A 23,196-nucleotide genomic window follows, 5' to 3' on the forward strand; every position below is an offset into this window, starting at 1 on the left:
CTACACCTAATGTTTATCTACTGTAGTAAATGCCCAGTTTTTGTACAGTAGGACTGCAATTACGGAGGTGGCTGTGGCTTTCTGTATTTGTAGACATGTATCTGATAGTGATTAAAAAATACAGAATATGGTGGCAGACACTCCTTTTTGTGTACAGAGTTGACCTCCTATAACAGCAAAAAGACTTGAGCATCACCATAAAAGGAAAGATTGCAAACTGAATTGAATTTTGGTCACTCCTAAATAAGGTGTATATGGCAGCATTATTTTATGACATTTTAAATAGATCTAATCTGCAATATAACATCGTAATAAATAAATAAATAAATAACCATTCAAATAGTTTGATTATAAAACAATGTAAAAATTAGCAAAAAAAATAAATGATTGTGCATGAACCTCAAGCAATATGTGCAACTAACAAGGGTAAATTAATTTTCTAGATCAAAAATTTCCAAAGTGTTCAGACATAATTGTATGTGAATATTTATCACTTGTTGTACTTTGCGTCACTGGCTCCAGGACCTCACGCATTGATACTTCCCCACCCCCAATTGAACTGTAAAGAACCTTCCATAGTCCTATCTGATCCGTAATGTCCGTCAATTTCAAAATTACGATTGGGCAGCATGTTGGGGCAACACTTTCATAGTATATGGATCATACACATTATAGATTTTTGTTACCCTTCTGTTGGTGTCCTGTCATGTGTACGAACGTCTTCTACAGACAGAAGGGTCACTACCATAGTACTACTACTATACGTAGTCTGTGGCAGACCGCTTCAATCGTGTCTTCACTCTTTCTGTTGTCACGTGTGTACAACTCTCACCAACTCAAATTGTCGCTGCCATAAATATGCTGTTGTCTCTTGTCTGTTTATCATTGCCTAACAACAACAGACAAATGTATGCCGTGTGTATCGGCTTTTAAGGTGGCCAGAGGTGATGAAATTAAAAAGTTTGACTTTCTGTTTTTTTATTAAAATCGATCATTTGTACAGCAAAGTCGATTTTATGATCAAAAAATTTAAAGGTGCATGATTGATTGTGAATTTCTTGATTTATAATCTAGTCTAATGAATAGGGTGTACAAAAAATAAAAAATGGTGCATTTTTTGCCAAAGCTATGCAACTGTGGGTAATAGGGAAATATTTGTCTTTTCTGTGTTGTAAATACAAAATGGAATGTGTAATAGGTAGCCTGTTATGAACAAACAGCTGAACAGTGTATCAATATCAGTAATTATAATCAGTACAACAAACACATTTATGCTAAATTTATACATTTATACTAAAGCAGATATTGCTGTAAGCAAATACATCTGTTAATGTTTCTGGATGGATTTGGCCTTTTATCCAGAGGTTGTATAGAATAAGAGAGTCACAGAAGTATGTTAATCATTTGGGTAGCTTTATGAATTAAATGATCCTTCTTACTAACTAGCATATCTTATTCCAAATGTTGTAATCTTTACTCTTGAAAGAAATGCCCTCACATTTCCTAATCAATAGTACTAATACAAAAAAATAATGTAATTTGTTGGAAGCTTTCTATCTTAGAAATTAAGTGGATTAGATTTAGCAGAATTTGTGCGTCTTGGAGATTTGTATTGAAATGTATTATTGTTTTATGCTATTTTAGAAAATTGAATAAAGAAGATGTTGTGATTCTGGATTCCCTCAACTACATTAAAGGTGACTGCTTCTTTTCCTTTAGTATCTTCTTGTTACCATTGTTATTAGATTGTGTTCATGTTCTCTCCACACTATAGATGCCATCTGATTAATGATCTCTCAACTTATAATGGGCTTTGACTTGGGTGTTCCTTCCCCCGTTGTCCTCTTCTTCTTAGTAATAATAATATTATTAATAAAAATGACGTATGTAAAATGGTTTCCTCCCATATGACGCAAAGTGCATCCTCTTCTCTCCCGTATGCGCTTTTTTTTTTTTTCTTTCTTTCTTTCTCCATTTTGCACTTTCATATTCAGTCTTGAAAAGGACAGTGCTCATCTTAAACAGTTGTATACAGTCATCATTTTCTGACAGTATTAGGCTCCCTGCACACTGCAAATCCGTTTTGATTCCGATTCCGATTTGCATTTCCGATTTTCCCTGAATGCAATCAACAGAATCAACAGAAATTGCAATCAACAGAAAAACGGAGGAAAAAACGCAGCATGTAGTAACAATTAAAAATCGGAATCTGATGTAAAAACCGATTTAAAGGGATTCTTTCGCGAAAAAAGTAGGCAGTTACAAAATGTGACAGATGACAGGTTTTGGGCCAGTCCATCTTTTTAAGGGTGGCCATACATGGTACCATTTTTTTTCATCCAATCTTACCATTTCTATGTAATATAAGGGAGCTGCCTAAATTATCCTTTCAATATATTCGCTTAATTTACCCTTCTACTACATAGAAATGGTAAGATTGGATGAAAAAAATGTACCATGTATGGCCACCTTAAAGAGGAACTCCAGTGAAAATAATGTAATAAAAAAGTGCGTCATTTTTACCATAATTATGTATAAATGATTTAGTCAGTGTTTGCCCAGTGTAAAATCTTTCCTCTCCCTGATTTACATTCTGACATTTATTACATGGTGACATTTTTACTGTGGGCAGGTTATGTAGCTGCTCCTAGCTGTTTTAGCTGTTAGAGACAGCTGTAAACAGCTAATTCCTGTCTGTGAACGTTGTTACATTGTGGCAGTTTGCCCAGAGTACCCCGGTACTCAGAGCTTCTTGTGGGAGGGGTTTCAGCACAAAATCAGTCACACAGCGCCCCCTGATGGTCTGTTTGTGAAAAGCATTCTATTTCTCATGTAAAAGGGGGTATCAGCTACTGATTGGGATAAAGTTCAATTCTTGGTTGGAGTTTCTCTTTAAGGGGGATTCTCAGGGCTTTCTTTGTTTTCAACAGCATTTCCTGAACAGCAGTTTAACTGCCAAAATAGCAAGATACCAGCCGGCCTCCCTAATCACTTGCACACTATAATGTCAGTTAGATTTTGCAACTGTTGTTCAGGAAATGCTGTTGAAAACAAAGAAAGCCCTGAGAATCCCCCTTAAGCTGGTTCAATTTCTAGCGAAAAATCGTTTGAGCGATCAGAAATTCTGATCGGATTGGTTGTAAATAATCTCCATTGGTGGACACAATCCATTATGAACGAGTGAAAAAAATGTCGCCCGAATGAATTTTCGTCGAACGAAAATTTGGATTTTCTTGGTGGTCGTGATAGATAGGAAGCAAAGATTGGTTAGTTGATGGTGTAGTGAACGATTTTTCGTCCGATCAGAATTTCTGATCGCTCGAACGATTTTTCGGTAGAAATTGGACCATTAGTGGCCAGCTTTAAAAAGATGGACTTTCCCAAAACCTGTCATCTGTCACATTTTTTAACTGCCTACTTTTTTCGCGAAAGTACTCCTTTAAACATCAGAATCGGATTCGCATGCAGTGTGCAGGGAGCCTTAAAGTGACATTGAAATGAAGAAAAAAAACTCACGATATAATGAATTCTTTGTATGATACAGATAATTAATAGAACATTAGTAGCAAAGAAAAAGGTGTCATATTTTTATTTTCAGGTATATAGCTTTTTTTTTTTTTTTTTTTTTATAACATTGCATCATTCTCTAATAATTGCAGTTTCCACAAGTACACTCAGCATTGTAAAGGATTTCACAGAGCGGGCTAGTAACCCTTTGAACTTTTCTCTGCAGAATAACCATAAACAAAGAAGAAACAATGAGAGGCAGTTGAGATAAGTGCTTCAAAAGACAGTGCTGTCCATGACTTTATAAAGTAGCAGAGCTCAAAGAAACTCTTTTTACAACTGTATTGGAAACAATTTGTGACTCATATCTGTGCTAATAATGTTCTATTTCTTAGCTGTACTACACATACAAATCATATCATAAGTTTATTTTCACTTCAGATTGCTTTTAAAGCGGTATTGTCACCATAAAAATGAAATTTCAACAGCAACTGGTCTGAGTGTATTAAGTGATAAAGATGCTAATCCTGCATTCAAAACTTGCAAAACTTTCTGCTGTTATGGTTTGGAGTTATCACATATTTTAGGAGCACTGGCCCTAGTGCCAAACAGTGCCAAAAAGTAGAATGCTGGGAGTTCTTTTGAATGCTGGGAGTTCTTTTGAATGCTGGGAGTTCTTTTTATCTATAATATATTCCTCCTCTTCCATTTATTTCTTTTTCCTATTCCTCCTCTTCCATTTATTTCCCTGCCTAGCTGATCACTTGTTTACAAGCAAGGCTGAGGTGACTCAGTGATTGGATGTGTAAATAAAACAAAAAGACTCTGGGAGGAGGGCAGCTAATGAATACACAATGAGCAAGAGAAAGGAGGGGGGAAAACAAGAGTCAGGGAGGATATGATGTCAGCATTAGCTTGGCAAGATGGCCACTGCCTAGAATAGGATTTTCTGCTTTTCCTTTATAAAATTCACAGGAATCATTACGTGGATAGCACAATACATCTGTTATGTAAGTAGAAGTAGTATTTATCTACCTATATATGTGTTTTTTATTTCTAGGTTAGCATGGGTGTCGCGTGTTCTTTAAGGTGGCCATTAATGATACAATTTGCTGATCATTTATGAACGATACTTTGTATGAACGATCAGAAATGATCGTTTGAGACCACGGACAAAAATCTCCTGGGTTGGCAGAGTTTTGTCTATTAGTGGTCTCAAAAGATAATTTCCGATCATTCATCCAAATAATTGATCGTAAACAATCATTCAGCAAATTGTACCATTAGTGGCTATCTTAACAAAAAATTACATTAGAGGTATTTTGTAAAATCAGATATGTATGTTCTCCTATGATTACTTTGTGGACTACACCATCTTGGTTAATGGTATTTATTTATATTTGATTAACCATTAGACTGCCGCTGACGTCTATAGGCAATTCTGTGTTTCTGCATCTATACGTCACAGACATCTGAAGGCGGTTTGGAACAAAAGCACTACTTCCTCCTGCCACGGATGTCTATAGGCATTTTTGTTCCTCTATATTCCTTTGCCACGGACAATTAAAGGCATTTTAGGACATAGTTTTGGGACAGTGCCAACTTTCTACTTGGCTGAGATATGCATATAATTTCAAATCGATGCAGAATTAGGCAAATGCTACTGCAAATCTATGCAGTAAAAAACAGACTGGCACTTCTCCAGTCCCTACTGAGCTTTGCTGATCTCATCCTCCTTTCTCCCCGCAGCTGTAATGCCACCTCTCTTTGCCAATACCTCCATTGGCTGCAAATCACCCAAACTCCTACTATCATTCAAATCAAAGCTCTACATAGGCTATCCTCTCCATACATTTCCATATTAATATCCAGATGTCATCCCTCCTGGAACCTTTGCGCCTCCCAACAGACCCTTTTCCTCCTCTCACTCTCGCATGCAGGACTTTTCACAAGTGTCACTTCTGCTTTGACACACTCTTCCACAGCTTGTCCATCTTGCTAAGCCTGGAAATTTTCAAATGTACCCTCAAGATACACCTTTTCCATCCATGTCAGCATACTATGGGGTTAATCCCGCCCCTTAACCCCTCCAGGACCTGTCATTATAAATTTTTAGCCCTCCCCTGCACCAGTGCTTTTTTTTCTAGTCTTCCTCCAGAACTGTCACTTGTACCCTCAAGATACCCCTTTTCAAAGAAGCCTATAATTTGCTATAGCTGTAATTTAAAGCTCACTGCCTCATTTGCTAACCCATTTGTCTATTCTTTGTGTCCCAACTCCACTACCCTCTAGATCAGGCATGGGCAAACTTGGCCCTCCAGCTGTTACGGAACTAAAAGTCCCACAATGCATTGCAGGAGTCTGACAGCCACAGTCATGACTCATAAAGGCAAATGCATTGTGGGACTTGTAGTTCTGTAACAGCTGGAGGGCCAAGTTTGCCCATGCCTGCTCTAGATTGTAAGCTTGCAAGGGCAGGGACCTCTCCCTTGTGTTTCCTGTTTTTGTGCATTTTAGTAAATAATCTTCCATCAGTATTGACGTTTTTCAAACTAAACAATCAATTGTGTATGTCTGTACTTGTATCACTAGTTGTCCTGATTGTACAGTATGTTGAACTGCTCATGTATCTATGCTCCCCATTATTATGTTTTTGAACATTATACAGTGCTACGGAAGATGTTGGCGCTATATAAATAAAACAAAATAATAACAAGCATAATTCTCAATCGTTTCAAATGTTTTTGCACATCAATTACCATCCCTACTGACCAGTGTGGACTTCAGGACATATAGATTTGAGGAAGACATTTACCGTATATACTTGCATATAAGCCGAATCGCGTACAAGCCGAGGTACCCACTTTTTCCTCAAAAACCAGGAAAAAGGTGACTGACTCACATATAAGCCTCTCCCCAGTATAGCCCCCTCCACAGTAGCCAAGTCATCCCCCCCAAAGCCCCAAGGATGATACAGCTGTGTCTCAAGTTGTCATGGCGTCATAGATATGAGACAGCGATTGCCACATAGGCAGAATCCTCGATAATTGCACCACTAACACTTTGCTTGCATGCTCCACCCCACAAGCCAGGGGACATAGGTAGTCTTGAGCAGTGCACTCTGCACACCATATTGCAGGGAGCCAGCTGGAAAGATCAGGATCACTAGTGCGTGATCTTTAGACTCCTCAGCCAGTAACAAATCCTGCTCCACCATCTGTTCTGCTCCACTGACTTGCATATAACCCGAGGGGGTAACTTTTTTTCAGCACATTCTTTGTGCTGAAAAATTAGGCTTATATGCGAGTATGACAATATTCAAACATCACTGGCATGTAGCTTTAAAAAAAACAAATACTGGCAGGCTTAATGCCGGCACCCAAATTAGTCACTGAGCACTGCTAAAGCCTTCATTCTCATTACGTGCTATGGATGCACCCAAATCCTCAGTGCAGCTCTGTGCCAAAATTAGCTGTCTTGCTGCAGGAGGCTGGAAGAAGAAGAATCAATGTACTTAAAGGAAGCTAAAAACATCACATCATTGACTGGGCTGGCTGATAGGCCAAAACTTATTGGTTTAGTGTACCCTGAAGGCTTATACACGCCATGCAATTTTCTCATCAGCTTAACAGATCCATTGATAATTTCCAGCATGTCTGATCTGCTTCCAATCGAGAAATGGATTGATTTTGTGCAGTACTGATCTAAAAATCAATCCCTTTCTCGATCGAAAGCAGATCATCAGACATGCTGGAAATTTTCGATCCATCTGTCGATCTGATGGGAAAATTGCATGGTGTGTATAAGCCTTTTATTATTTTTGCTTTGTATACAGAATGAAGATGGACCAAATCTATCCAAGTTTAAAAAGGCAATGGTTTCCCAGTTGCTAGACCAAATTCAAATAAAATAACTAGCCTGTAAACATGGACATGTCCTGCAACCGTGCATTTAAATATGTAGTTATCTTGAAATATTAGGATATGGTATTAGTAAATTGACTGTACAATACAACCTATCTGTAAATGGAACTATGCAAAAGATAATGGAGCAGATGGCAGCTACCGGTAAATATTTAAATCCAATGAGAGCAGATAACAAGTGCACACTTGCAGTCGATTACAATACATATTCGGTCTAACCTGTAAATAACCTTTTCCCTGTGGACTGCATCCTGCTTATTAATGGAATGACGCAGGGATTGCAACTGATAGCTTCTTTTTTTTAACTTGTCCTCTTTAAGGTAAAACTTTACATATCTCATGATGGTAATACAACATTGTAAACATGGCTCTCTTGGTGTATGTTTTGTGTCACTGAGGGATGGATCACACTTGGATCTGCAGGAATCACAGGCGATTCCTCGCAAGCATTTTGCTGCACAATTATGCATTTTGTGTTGCATTTAATTTTTTTTTTTTTACAGTAGCCATTGATTTTAATGGAAAATCACATGCATTGTGCAGAAAAGTAGTGCAGGTTGTATTTTTTTTTATTTTTTTTTACACTATGCCGAATCGCATATGCCACCAGAAAACGCAGCAACCTCATAGGCTATCATTGTAATTACGATTGCGATTCCACATGCATTTTTTGTATGCGGCAAAACCCTGTGGATTTTCTCAAGTGTGATCCCTGCCTGAGAGAAATCAGACATTTTGTGGGTCAGTTGTATGTTTTGATTGAGATGTAATCAGCCGACTCACTGGTCTGGAATAACTGTTTTGGGAAACCCACCAGAACCACATGGGCAGTAATACAAAATCCTTGCTTTGTATTCCGGTCAGTTAACGTAGTTTTATAGGCAATACGGGATAGCATGTGTTGCCCAGTTCATTTTTTATGACACTGTCATCCCATTATTGGTCATTTTGCACACCAGAAATTACTAGTCAGAGTTCACTAAAGATTGTATGTATAAATACACCTTTTTTTTTTTTTTTTTTTTTTTTTTTTTGGTTATTTTCTAGGATACAGATATGAGCTGTTCTGTTTGATAAAACATGCACAGACTCCACACTGCCTGGTATGTTGCATATTTATATTTGGATTTTATTTTTTATTTTTTTACAACTGATTTGGGACTGCATGGCTGAAGTGAAAATAAACTTATGAGATAGTAAATTGTATTTGAAATACGGATGATTAATAGAACATTAGAATTATAGAAAAGTCTTATATTTTTAGTTTGTTTTATAACTTTTATTTTAAAGATTGCATGTGACCGTCACAGTTGCAGTTTACAATCTACACTGTGCCTTTTAAGCTGAAAAAGCATACGTGATGACCAGGGCCGGCCTTAGGTTTCACAGCGCCCTGAGCGTAACCAGGTTTTGGTGGCCCCCCCCCCCCCCCAATTCATCCTCTTCGTGTTTCAGCGCACCACACACATACACTAATGGGGGGGGGGGGGGCGTATCCGTCCATCCTGAATCCTGACATATAGCTATAAGTCCCCCCCCAGTATAGGTAGCCAGGCATAGGTGACCCAGTAAAGGTAGCCAGCTGTAGATCCCTCCCAGTATAGGTTAGCCAGGTAGGTGTCCCCAGTATAGGTAGCCAGTATACTTTCCCCAGTATAGGCTAGATAGGCATTTGTCCCAGCTATAGGTTAGATAGGTAGGTGCCCACAGTACAGGTTAGATAGGTAGCTGCCCCCAGTGTATAGGTTAGATAGGTAGGTACCTGCAATATAGGTTAGATAGGTAGCTGCCACCAGTATAGATTAGATAGGTAACTGCCCCCAGTATAGATTAGATAGGTTGCTGCCCCCAGTATAAATTAGATAGGTAGGTGGCCCGCAGTATAGATTAGATAGGTAGGTGGCCCGCAGTATAGATTAGATAGGTAGGTGGCCCACAGTATAAATTAGATAGGTAGGTGGCCCGCAGTATAAATTAGATAGGTAGCTGCCCCCAGTATAGGTTGGTTAGGTAGCTGCCCCCAGTATAGGTTAGATAGGTAGCTGCCCCCAGTATAGGTTAGATAGGTAGCTGCCCCCAGTATAGGTTAGATAGGTAGCTGCCCCCAGTATAGATTAGATAGGTAGCTGCCCCCCAGTATAGATTAGATAGGTAGCTGCCCCCCAGTATAGATTAGATAGGTAGCTGCCCCCCAGTATAGGTTAGATAGGTAGCTGCCCCCCAGGATAGGTTAGATAGGTAGCTGCCCCCCAGTATAGGTTAGATAGGTAGCTGCCCCCAGTATAGGTTAGATAGGTAGCTGCCCCCAGTATAGGTTAGATAGGTAGCTGCCCCCAGTATAGATTAGATAGGTAGCTGCCCCCCAGTATAGATTAGATAGGTAGCTGCCCCCCAGTATAGGTTAGATAGGTAGCTGCCCCCCAGTATAGGTTAGATAGGTAGGTGACCCCAGTATAGATTACATAGGTAGCTGCCCCCCCAGTATAGGTTAGATAGGTAGGTGCCCCCAGTATAGATTAGATAGGTAGCTGCCCCCCCAGTATAGGTTAGATAGGTAGGTGCCCCCAGTATAGATTAGATAGGTAGCTGCCCCCCCCCCCAGTATAGGTTAGATAGGTAGGTGCCCCCAGTATAGATTAGATAGGTAGCTGCCCCCCCCCAGTATTGGTTAGATAGGTAGGTGCCCCCAGTATAGAGTAGGTAGGTGCCCCCAGTATAGAGTAGGTAGGTAGGTAGGTGCCCCCAGTATAGAGTAGGTAGGTGCCACCTCATACTGGAGGGGGAGCCGCGGGGAGGGCAGCCCGACCTCTCCCTCCCTTCCTCTCCGGGCACTCTCCCTGCTCCCCCTCCGATGTACACTGCAGCAGAGCCAGAGAAGAACAACTCACCTCCCTCGCTGGTTCCGATCGCCGGCGCCTCTCACTTCCCGCTGGTCGCCTCTTCTACATTAGTTACTGATGCACACTAAACTTCCTGCTTAACAGGAAGTTTAGTGTGTATCAGTAACTAATGTAGAAGAGGCGACCAGCGGGAAGTGAGAGGCGCCGGCGATCGGAACCAGGGAGGTGAGTTGTTCTGTCTGGCTCTGCTGCAGTGTACATCGGAGGGGGAGCAGGGAGAGTGCCCGGAGAGGAAGGGAGGGAGAGGTCGGGCTGCCCTCCCCGCGGCTCCCCCTCCATCACGGTGGCTGGCTGCACGGGCATCATGTTTGCGCCTATCACGGCACCAGGGGGCGGAGCTTCCATGCGGCAGGAGCGCCCCCTGGAAGCCAGCGCCCTGAGCGATCGCACAGGTCGCTCAGGTCAAAGGCCGGCCCTGGTGATGACCCTTTGTACTTTCCTGTACTATGGGCTCGTTCAAACTATGAGCATTTGCTGATTTATTTTTTTTAAGCGCTGGCGATTTTAGAAATCAATCATTTGAGCGTTTCGATTTCTTTGAAATCGCAAATGTTCTACATGTACCATTTTCTGAGCACTTTAGCTCAATGGCAGGTATAGGGAAATCGCAAAGTGCTTGAAAAAGTGTTTTATATAGCGATTTCCCGAGCGCTTTTAAGAATAAATACATTGTATTTATTCTTTTTTGGTTCAAAGAGTTCACTTCCGGACTGATGTCAGGAAAATAAAAATCACAATCGCTCATCAAAAGCGCTTACAAAATCGCTTTTCTAAGCTCAAAGTGCAGGGAAAAGCGCTTTAAAAAGCTCAATAAATCGCTCAGCGCTTGCGATAGCGCTGGCGATTTATAATGTGAACAAGGCCTCAAACCTTATTTGTCATCTCCCTGATAGATATGAGCCTTTTGGCTTGTATTTATTTTTTAGGAAACCTGCCTGAATTCAACAAGCTGTTTGACAAGCTATTTTGCCTAGATAACTTACATCTTTTTTAACTCTTGCTGTACTGTAATAGAAAGGGATTTCAGATAATTTCTTAGTAGGGCTAGTATGTTTATCTTATCTTGTCACATGATATCTCATCGCAGAGCCTTTTTTTACTCCTCGATTTCTGTGATCACAGTGCAAAGCAAACAGAGCTCAGCTGTCATCGAACAGCTGAGTGTAGAGGGGGCGGGAGTGCACGGAGCCAGTGTATTGAAATCTATGCTTTGGCACTGATAAGAGTCTCCGAACAGGGCATAGAGCACATCCGGAACCAGTTCAAATCAGTTATGTATTTTACATTGATAAATTAAGGAGCTTCTATCCAGATTAGAACAAACCCTGCTAATAAACAAGGCAGATATGTGAGGGCTGCTACCAGAGCCAGAAGGGGCAACTATAGTTACAGACAAGCTTCCCACATGTACTCTTCTTCAAATAAACACATTCATTATGTGCTCTTCATGTGGTGGGAGGGGGGCAGACCCAGACCTAACCAGAAAATTAACACTTTACACTCGCAGATAAGTCGTTATCCCAACACACACTCCACCTTCATGGCTCACATTTCTGGTTATCTTTGAGTATATACAGTGTATGAATTGTATTGATTTAAATTTGATGTAAATTTAAATGTTACTCAAGCTCTGAACTGCCCTTACCACCCAAGATTTTGGTTAAGGTAAAACAGCAGGAGGCAAGTGACTCTGCATAAAAATCTGCATCTTCCAACCATATAGATGGGAAGAGATTTACCGTATTTATTTATTTTATTTCTTTTTTTAAGTAGAAAAAGCCTATTTTTATTTCTCTTTTAAACTGTATTCACATTTCTTTAAGTATATCAGTATAGCAACACCCTGGCCTGTTTTCATTGTGATGCCTGGAGTTTTGCTTGTCAGTCTGTAAACCTCTCAGAAATTGGACTCCACTAATGCAGTATAATATAACAAAGTTAAATACTGTATACATTTCAATATTTTCTAAACACCAGAAATTACGCATACGCATTTGCTTTTGCCGCTGAAACGAGTTGCATCACAGATGTGAGTTCTTAGAGTTCTCCCTCTTCTCTTTCCTGATGAAGGAACCTCAAGTGGCCCCGAAAACGTTGGCTCGATTAGACAATAAAAGCTTAATAATTAATGTCAGAAAGTCTTTAGTCACTATTCTGAGGGTAACTCTTTTATGATTCAAGTAACATTTTCTTGTCTTCCTGTGCGATGGGGCTGACCTCTCAGGCAGCTGTATAAGGCCTGAAGTTTCCATTTTGCAGTCTAATTATAAAAGATATTCTTTTTATCACCTTTCTCTTTTTTTTATACCAGTGTCTTGAGAATGTCACCTTGTCTTAATGGGTCCCATTTATACTTGTGAGATTCTGAACCCAAGGAGCTAACGTAAAGGACAGAATGATGGGTGATAATGGAATGCTGTAGGTCTTATCTGTTTGTGTTTTGTAGATTCATTGTGTGACATCTACAGACATCAGTTCCAGCTGGAATCAAGACAGAGGTCCAGATGAACAGTATACAGAGGACATGTAAGTATCAGGATCCCAAAACAAGACTGACCTGCAGAATAGGACTTAAAGGACACCTGAGTTGAGAGGGATATGGAGGCTGCCATATTTATTTCCGTTTAAACAATACCAGTTGCCTGGTTGTCCTGCTGATCTCTTTGGCCGCAGTAGTGTCTGAATCACACACCTGACTCAAGCATGCAGCTAATCTATTCAGAGTTCATTCAGAAACACCTGATATCCATGCTTGTTCAGGATTTATGGCTAAAAATATTAGAAACAGAGGCTCAGCAGGACAGCCAGGCAATCTGCATTGTTTAAAGGGACTCCGAGCTCATCTTAAAAATGAAAATTGTACTCACCCGGGGATTTCTCCAGCCCAGTGCTGGTCGGGAGGTCCCACGACGGCGTCCTGGCTCCTCTCCTAGTCCCCGCTCCGGAATGGCTGACCGGCGGCAGCCCGGGCGACACTCGGCCGAGTGTCGGGCTTCTTCTTCCGCGTATGACGCGGCTGACATCACACGCCGGCCGCCTTGCGTCATCACGGCGGCCAGCGTGAAAGTACGGCGAATGCGCGATTAAAGCGCGCATGCGCCGTACTGCCACGCCGGCTGCCGTGATGACGCGAAGAAGAAGCCCGACACTCGGCCGAGTGTCGCCCGGGCTGCCGCCGGTCAGCCGTTTCGGAGCGGGGACTAGGAGAGGAGCCAGGATGCCGTCGTGGGACCTCCCGACCAGCACTGGGCTGGAGAAAGCCCCGGGTGAGTTTTAATTTTTAAGATGAGCTCGGAGTCCCTTTAAAAGGAAATAAATGTCAGTCTCTATATCCTTCTCGGTTTAGGAACACATTTGTTTTTTCATACATCACAAATCTGGCCTGTGCCCACAAACTTTGCTAACACTGTGATTTCCAGACTAAAGCTTCTCATAGGCCCAGTGCACACCAAAAACCTCTAGCAGATCCGCAAAACGCTAGAGGTTTTTGAAGCAGATTTCAGAGCGATTCTAGGCATGTATAGAGAGGTTTTCTAAACATGCCTAGCGTTTTTTGCAGTGTTTTTGTGTAGCAGATTCAAATATTGTTACAGACAGTAAAGCTGTTACAGAACAGCTTCTGTAAAAAAAACGCCTGGAAAACCGCTCTGATTTAACGTTTTTCAGAGCTGTTTTCCATTTTCCTATACATTACCATTGAGGCAGAAACGCCTCAGAAATCTAAAAAGTGCTGCAGCCCCCCGAGTTTGCGTTTGTGGAAAAAACAAGCTGCACTGGTGTGCACCATCCCATTCACTTTCATTAGCCAAGCGGTTTTCCCCCTGCAAGCATCTTAAAAAGCGCTTCAGAACCACTCTGGTGTGCACCAGCCCATACACAGTAAGATTGGAATCTGATGCCTTGCATAATACAAATACATAATAGTTTGATTTTTGAGTATTATATCTCTGACCACTTCAGAGTATGGACCCAGTCATCTATCTATAGCCAGCAAGAATAATGTTTGCTGCTAATCCTGCTTTACAGGATATATAGAACTATACTAGATGGATTGTAATTTACCAGAAAAAAATAGAATTTCCTATTAAATGGTCATTTAGATAGCGAGGCTTTGAAACCATTGCCGATGACCAAGCTGCTGAAAATACAAATGTTATTCCTATTTAATTCCCAGTCTAGTGTCGCTTTGTGGAATTTCCCTTTAATGTTTGTGAATTTGCAATAGTATGTACACCTTCCTGTAGTAAAAGCTTTTACTCAATTCAAACTTTCCTGGATTTTGTAAGGCTGAAATAAAAATCTGGCTGCAAAATCTGTATGGAGGATAACTAATGTCTTTCCTCAATCTGTGCTTAGTATACTGTACATTATGTATTTTTCGGACTATAAGACACTCCGGACTATAAGACGCACCTGGGTTTAGAGGACAAAAATCAGGAGAAAAAAAATATTCTAAACCTTGTGCATCTATAGTGCAGGGGTGTCTTGTAGACCCTTTTCCCCCCCAAGCTGTCCTTGTCTAAGCTTCAGTGCCCATCTACACTAACCCCTGCTGCCCCTGACAGCTAGACCAAGTACCCTACACTAACCCCCATGCCCAACCAGTAACCTTACTACACTACACTAGTCCCTGATGCCCCCACCAGTAGCTACACTGTATACTACACTAACCCACCCCTGCTGCCAGACCAGTAAACTTACTCTGCACTACACTAGTCCCTGATGTCCCCCCCACTTTCTACTCTACACTATACAACCCCACCCCTGCTGCCCCACCATTTACACTACACTGCATTACATTAAATTAACATCTGCCTCCCCCAGAAGCTACACTTACTAAACATAGACATTACAAAGTGGATGATCTCACCACATTGACAGAAGGCTCCTTGGTGTGGGTCAACAGCAGCGGGATCCAGGGACCTCAGCATACCGGCTGCGGGACAGAAGAGGAGCGATCCTGGCGGCAGCTGTCCTCAAACACTCTGAACTTGCGACAGCTTGATAAAAGAGGGGCGATCCTGGCGACAGCTGTCCTCCAACACTCTGGACTTGCGGCGGCTTGATAGAAGAGGGGCAATCCCGGTGGCGGTTGTCCTCCTGTCCTCCCTCGCACTGCACTTGCGGCGGCTGGTTAGCAGAGGGGCGATCCCGGCAGATGTCACCCTACTTCGTGCACTTTTGGTGGCTTGATAGAAGAGGGGCGATCCGGGTGGCGGCTGTCCTCCCTCGCACTGCACTTGCGGCGGCTGGTTAGCAGAGGGGCGATCCCGGCAGATGTCATCCTACTTCGTGCACTTTTGGCGGCTGGATTGAAGAGGGGCGATCCGGGTGGCGGCTGTCCTCCAAACTTCATAGACTTGCTGCAGCTGGATAGAAGAGCGGCGATCCCGGCTGTGGCTGCAGCGGCTATAACGAGTACCGATGCCTGTGTACTTCCTTGTTTACTGGCGCCTCCTCATGACGTGTGACGCACATGCGGCTGGGTCATGAGGAGGCGCCAGTAAACGAGGAAGTACACAGGCATCGGTACTCGTTATAGCCGCTGCAGCCACAGCCGGGATCGCCGCTCTTCTATCCAGCTGCAGCAAGTCTATGAAGTTTGGAGGACAGCCGCCACCCGGATCGCCCCTCTTCAATCCAGCCGCCAAAAGTGCACGAAGTAGGATGACATCTGCCGGGATCGCCCCTCTGCTAACCAGCCGCCGCAAGTGCAGTGCGAGGGAGGACAGCCGCCACCCGGATCGCCCCTCTTCAATCCAGCCACCAAAAGTGCACGAAGTAGGGTGACATCTGCCGGGATCGCCCCTCTGCTAACCAGCCGCCGCAAGTGCAGTGCGAGGGAGGACAGCCGCCACCGGGATTGCCCCTCTTCTATCAAGCCGCCGCAAGTCCAGAGTGTTGGAGGACAGCTGTCGCCAGGATCACCCCTGTTCTGTCCAGCCGCCGAAAATCCAGGGAGTTAGATGACACAGCCGGCAAGATCGCCCCTCTTCTGTCTCGCCACCGGTATGCAGCGATGTCTTGATCCCGCTGCTGTTTAGTGGAGTGGCCTGCACCAAGGAGCGCATGGATAGGTAAAGCTTCCGCTGCGCTATCTGCATCTTTTGGGGCACATTCGGACTATAAGACGCAGGGACATTTTCCCCCCACTTTTGGGGGAGAAAAAGTGCGTCTTATAGTCCGAAAAATACGGTAAATGTACTGAAGCACAGGCCATTTAGGAGGACGAAGACAGAACAATGACTGCAGATATTTTGCAGATGTTCTTCACAGACAGCAAGCATTGGTCTTAATTCAAGTAGGAGAGGTTTCTGCAACGTGTGTACATGGCAAGTATAGAAATACTAAAAATAAAGAAAAAAAATGTCAGTATCTTTAAAAAAAACATATTTTGTGTACAGTGCTTTTTTTTTTTTTTTTTTTTTTTTTTTTTTTTTTTGCTGATGGTGGGAAGGGAATTTTACTGATAAGGTGTGAAAAACTACTGGGAGAAAAGTTTATTAAACCAAGGCACGGACAAGACAAAGAACATTTACATTGCGCTTTTGTCCTGGCGGACTCAAAGCGCCATGCGCCAGAGCCTTTGCCTCTTCCATTTTTCCATAAACTTCTGAACTGCAAGCAGTTGTCTCGTAGAGTCTTGTCTCCACTCCTGTAAAGGCTTAAGTGACATAGAGAGCAGATGAGAATATGGTTTATAATTTTCAATTTAGATAAAGTTTGCAGAATTGCAGTTATTCTCTGACATTTTTCAGCCCTAAACAACCTTGCTATACTGTATCAGGGCATACTGTCTCTAAACCTTGAGTGTTGTTATTAGTATAGAAATCTATCCCAGGATCACACACTTCTAGAATGATAGGGCAGAGCCACATAGGTTCCATCCCATATCCTCAAAGGTCTGTAATAGCTAAAAAAAAACAGAACAATTTATATTTACATGAGTAAAGACAGCTTTGACCATTCACTGGGCCACTGGGGGTCTCCTTTGTCAAGGCACAGCACCCCCCACAATGATTATCTGTGGACTGTTAGAACTGTAATTACGCATGTAATAATAAATTGTTTTTTTTTCGGGACATTGTGACCAAGTCTCAGCACGTGCAGCCCACAGCATCGGCAATGTTGAACATACCTTCCGACACGAGTCCAACACTGTCCGTCCTCTCTTGCTGTGTGCCGGCTCTTGTGCACGGCATACTTCCTGGTTCCTGTATGTCATATATAGGAAGTATGCTGTGCATTGGAACCTGCAGGAGGCAAAGTGGATAGACGGGCATCACTGGACTCGTGCTGGAACAGCTTTGGAGGACAGAGGGGGCATAGAGGGGCAAGAGAGAGACCTAGAGGGGACACAGACAAAGGGGGCACAAAGAGAGACTGGGACAGAGGCGTACAGAGGAGGGGAACAATGCTTGAAGGAAATTGTGAATCAAAACGAAATTGTGATTTTGGACAGACATCGCTCAATTCAATTTTTTCCTAAAATCGTTCAGGCGTAATTATTGCTACATACCAGAATAGGGAATTGCATGGATATTTCCATCAATCCTAACATAATATTCATTTACGTTTTTTTCTCAGAGGATCCGTTGTATAGTGCTGTGCTGTGCTGTGCTGAAGGGGATCAAAGTGACGGACTTTGTTCAACACTTTGATCCCTGTAGCCTGATGCCATCCCTGACTAGACCCGGAAATGGTGTCCCTAGGGGCAAGCCCAAATACCCTCACATAATTAAATAATGTGGCACAGAGGCAAGGCTTGGGGCTGGCAGTAATCAAAGCGTTGGACTTAGTCCTGATGCCATGCCGGACTAGGTCCCGTAACAGTTCCCCTAGTGCAGTAATGGCTAACCTTGGCACTCCAGCTGTGGTGGAACTACAAGTCCCATGAGGCATTGCAATACTCTGACAGCTCTAAGCATAACTCGGGAAGGCAGAGGCATGATGGGCAGTAATATGAAGAGGAGGTGCACAGGACCAACCACAGCAGGCTTCCCTAGAGTGCTCCAAGCCCAAAAACAGTTCCACCAGACCAGTTATTTGAAGAGATGAGAGCAGCTGGGCACATCCAGTAAAAAAACACGCCTTTATTAGAACAGGTTACAATCAATTTCAAAGTAACGGCATCAGTCTACCAGGAAAAAGAGGGACAAACGTGTGAAGGTGTCAACAGCTGTTTCGCACTCAACTGTAGAGTGCTTTGTCAGGACAAAAGAGCCCCCCCCCCCGTAGTCACCCCTTAAATAGTGTACTCACTTATTTCCAAATCGATGCGGGAGGACGCCAGACCCAGCACACCATCAAAATGCCGTCCCCGGAAGTGGTCACCCGCAGCAAAGGACAAATCAGAGCTGAGGGTCCACAGAGTACCAAGCCCCGGCCCTTGTTAGTGGCCAAACCCGCCCGGCATAGAACCTGCCCCCTACAGATCTCGAGTGACGTATACACTCAACAGAGATCTGCGCCTATCACCATCCGGAGTGCACGAGATGCAGTGCAAAAAAAAGCAACGCACCCCGCACATCACGGAAGCGAGAGGCGTCCTTAGTTACTGTTACTACCTGCATGAGAATTGACAGCAAAAGCTGTCTACACACGGGGAATCTCACAGACATCAATCTGCACCAATATTTGGGCGCAACAGGCATCAAACAGAACGGGTATCACCCAAGCTATGAAGGACGGCAGCAAAAGCTGTCTTGCTGCATAGGGACCAATGGACTTATTTACCTGACCAATCTCGTCTTTAGGTGCGCTGCCGCTGGCCTCCCCCCACACACAGATCAATTCCTAAAAAACACAAAAGGTGAAAAAAGGGAGTGTAATTAAAAATACAATAAGCAATATTAAAAAGCAACATATCTCATTACAAAAACACTGAAAAATCATTCCTTTCATTTAGTCCCAAAGGACCTACAGCTTCAAAAAAAGAAATCCAGAAGCTTTCCCTGTGTTGTAATTTTCTGACCCAATCTCCGCCCCTACCATGTCTGGTTACTACTTCCAGCCCAAAAAACCTTAACCCAAATGCACAGAGTTCATGTGGTCCATAACCCTTGGGCAGCCCTTAGCACGAGGATTTCCCAGAGATCTACAATGTTCTTGGTATCTATCCTGCATCATGCGGGTAGACATACATACATATATAAATTCACAGGGGAAGATAAGGGCATATATAATTCTCTTAGTTTTACAATTAATAAACTGTTTAAATCTCACTGTTTTTCCAAATCTGCTGAATTGTCTACCAGTGATTAAGAAATTACAACAGGAACAAGAGTTACATCTGTAATTACCGGGGGGTCTGCTTCTACCCAGCCAATTAGAGGTATTGCTGCTCACAAATTCACTATGGGACAACTGATCCTTCAGGTTGGGAACCTTTTTATAGGATATACAAGGGGTCTGTCGACACTTGTCTTCAAGGAGCTTGTCCTCCTGTAATATCCACCAGTTATTATTAATCGATTTCTTGATCTTATCAAATAGAGGGGAATAAGTAAAGTGCATAAAGAATCTATTCTGCTGTCTTTTTATTTTGGGAATCAACAATGACTGTTTATCCTTGTTGGCAGCTTTTTGAAAGGCCTCAAGAATAATTTCCTCCTTGTAACCCCTGGCACGAAGTCTATCCCTCAGCTGTTCCGCCTGTTCCAGGAAGTCCTCCATTGTGGTCACGTTCCTCCTGAGATGGAGGAACTGGCCAAAAGGGAGAGACCGGATGGTAGAAGGGGGGTGGTAACTGGAGGAATGTAGAATTGAATTAACCGCTGTGGGCTTTCTATATGTCTTAGTGATCAATGACCCTCTACTGACATCAATGTTCAAGTCCAAAAATTCAATGGATTTCTCACCCCAAGTATGAGTAAAGGCCATATTAACATCGTTGTCATTTATAATCGTCATAAATTCCTCAAAGGACCCAGCATCTCCATCCCATATAAGTAGAATGTCGTCTATAAAATGGATCCAGAGTTTGATCCTCCCCAGAAACGCGTTCCCCATCGAAAAGATGTGGTTGACCTCCCAGTGGCCCATGAAGAGGCCGGCATAGGTGGGGGCCACCGGGCTCCCCATTGCCGTGCCGACCTCCTGACGGTACCACTGGCGGTTAAACAGGAACGCATTCCTGGTGAGGACAAACTCCAGACCCGCCGGAAGGAACCACTGTTCCTCATCTGAATATTGTAAACCTGGGAGAAAATGTGATATGGCCTGAAGACCATCTGCATGGCAAATACTACTATACAATGCAACAACATCTATCGTGGCTAAATGATATGAGGACTGCCATTCAAAAGAGTTCAAAATATTCAACACCTCTACTGTATCCCCCACATATGCTGGTAATGATCTCAAGAGGGGTCTTAATTTAAAGTCCAAAAATTGGGAAAGGGACTCCTTAAGGGAGCCAATTGCAGAAACGATTGGCCTCCCAGGCGGTTTATCAGTAGATTTGTGAATTTTTGGGATGGCATACCACACCGGACTTCTAGGATGTTGTGGTACCAATTTGTTGGCCAAAGTCCTATCTAAAGTCCCATTCATTACTGCTTTTGACAGGAGATTCTTAAGTTCCAAAGTGTAACTAGGGGTAGGGTCACAAGGCAATTTCGTATAGGTGGCTCTGTCGTTTAATTGTCTAAGGCACTCAGCTTGATAGTCCTTAGTGGCCATGACCACCACCCCCCCCCCCTCCCTTGTCGGCTTCCCTTATGGTTAAATCTTTATTATCTTTTAACCATTTTAAGGCCTGTGTCTCCAAATGGGAAAGATTCATAGGTGCTGTAGGGTAGATCAATGCCCTGCAATCTTCCATCACACTCTTGACAAAAAGTTCCACTGAACCACCTGGGATGGAGGGTGGGAAGAGCCTAGGGAGAACACTGATAGTGCTGTGCTGTGCTGTGCTGAAGGGGATCAAAGTGACGGACTTTGATCCCTGTAGCCTGATGCCATCCCTGACTAGACCCGGAAATGGTGTCCCTAGGGGCAAGCCCAAATGCCCCCACATAATGAAATAATGTGGCACAGAGACAAGGCTTGGGGCTGGCAGTAATCAAAGCGTTGGACTTAGTCCTGATGCCATGCCGGACTAGGTCCCGTAACAGTTCCCCTAGTGCAGTAATGGCTAACCTTGGCACTCCAGCTGTGGTGGAACTAAAAGTCCCATGAGGCATTGCAATACTCTGACAGCTCTAAGCATAACTCGGGAAGGCAGAGGCATGATGGGATTTGTAGTTTTTTCACAGCTGAAGTACCAAGGTTGGCCATCACTGCCCTAGTGGAACCTAAGTGTTCATATTCCATGGCCTGCCATGCTGTCAGCTGTAGCTTAGTTGAGGGTAGCTTTGGATAACTGTTGGTGATGACCTATTGTTGTGGATTCTTTAACCGTTCTTACCATTGCAAGGGATCCTCTTCCCAACTGAGATTCTATACCATTAACAGCCAATCAGGATCACAGTAAGACCTTGTTGAGATGAATCTGCTCATTAGCAAGAGATGTCTTGAAAATCTTTGACTTGAGTAGAATCATCTGACTGTTATTAGCCTCTGATTAAATGATTACATTGTTCAACTATACCGATTATTCTAGCCTGGCAGATGTATTTTGGCTAGATACATTCATTCTATTCCATTCCCTCCATTTTAGCTGTGCCAGTGCCTATGGGGCCAACATATCCAGAGTTCCCACAAGGCTATATTTATCAATCCTTTTGTTGTATTACGACCTTACTTTATACATGTTTTGTTTGGACTATCCATTAGTTATACATTGACGTTGTTTTCCGAGGACAGTGTTTGGAATTGTAATGTGATTATCAGTAGAATTCAAAGTATGCTGCTTTTTTCTTCATTGCGATACTGTCACTTCATTTGTTTTTCTTGACTGACAGGGCACGAAAAAGAAAATCATAATTTTGCCTTGGAGGGAAACAGAGAATAATTCATTAGAAGCAGTTTTAACATGCAGAGCTCCACAAGCCTCTCTCTGGGGGGTTGTACGGATTTCTGAATTGGTTAGTTCAAAGGCGCCATCGACGCCTGCTAGAAATCTTGTACGTCTTTTATTCCAACAAGAAGCTCTTTGAATTGCAGATGAGGAGGAAAGATTTTCAGATGTTTAGAGATTAGTTGGAGGCGACTAGAATACCAAGTTTTTTTCTCAGCTTGCAAAAACTGTTTTTGAGAACAATTAAAATTGCTTTTCTTCTACTTAATATTTAATATCATTATTTTAACTGATTTATTTCCAAAGTAAGTAGTGTTTTGCTTCTGGAAAATGCTGAAATTCCAAACCTTTCCTGATCTTTATGCCACTACTTGTTGATGAGTAAAAGGAGTAGCCAGCGATTCAATACCAAGAAAATGGAAGGTTCATGTCATAGGGGTAAAAGAAACACTGCCCTTTTTCAGGTGACAACATTCATATTCAGGTATCGGATTCCTTTCCTTGTGATGGCTCTGGGGTGAGAGACTGTTAAATGGCAAATGTTCTCTGTACACATTCTGCAGTGTTTCCCATATTTTTATATTAAATGAAGATATCAGAAAATGTGCCTATGTATGCAACTCAACAGATCTCTACTCCTCTTTCAGATACATTTTTGATAGCTACATGATATCACTTATTGTACAACTTTGCATCCTTTAGATATTAGGCTTGAAGGCTTAAAAGTTTGTGCAAGTCTGTCTGTAATGCTGACATATATGCAATAAAGCAGTGACCGGGGTAAGATCACCTGGATTTGTGCACTTTTTTAATTTATGGAATTGGAGGTAGAGATTGGCTAAATCCACCTAATTATTATTATTATTATTATTATTATTTATTAGATTTATATAGCGCCAACATA

The 23,196-nt window shown here is 42.6% G+C and overlaps 1 protein-coding gene and 1 long non-coding RNA gene across 3 annotated transcripts in view; one reads left to right on the plus strand and one right to left on the minus strand.

Moving 5' to 3' along the window:
- Positions 1-23,196, plus strand: part of LOC137563417 (protein KTI12 homolog) — a 56,757-nt gene that overhangs the window by 16,712 nt on the left and 16,849 nt on the right. For both annotated transcript variants that reach the window (XM_068275836.1, XM_068275837.1), the window contains exons 4-6: positions 1,645-1,697; positions 8,478-8,533; positions 12,777-12,856. In XM_068275836.1, the coding sequence (XP_068131937.1) occupies positions 1,645-1,697; positions 8,478-8,533; positions 12,777-12,856 (189 nt within the window). The remainder of the gene's footprint in view (positions 1-1,644; positions 1,698-8,477; positions 8,534-12,776; positions 12,857-23,196) is intronic.
- LOC137563418 (uncharacterized) overlaps positions 16,826-23,196 on the minus strand; it is a 35,266-nt gene continuing 28,895 nt past the window's right edge. The window contains exons 2-3 of the long non-coding RNA XR_011030346.1: positions 19,067-19,126; positions 16,826-16,994 (exon numbers count right to left, since the gene is read on the minus strand). This is a non-coding gene — a long non-coding RNA (uncharacterized lncRNA). The remainder of the gene's footprint in view (positions 16,995-19,066; positions 19,127-23,196) is intronic.

This window comes from Hyperolius riggenbachi, chromosome 3 (genome assembly GCF_040937935.1).
Source record: "Hyperolius riggenbachi isolate aHypRig1 chromosome 3, aHypRig1.pri, whole genome shotgun sequence".
NCBI classification, from domain to species: domain Eukaryota; kingdom Metazoa; phylum Chordata; class Amphibia; order Anura; family Hyperoliidae; genus Hyperolius; species Hyperolius riggenbachi.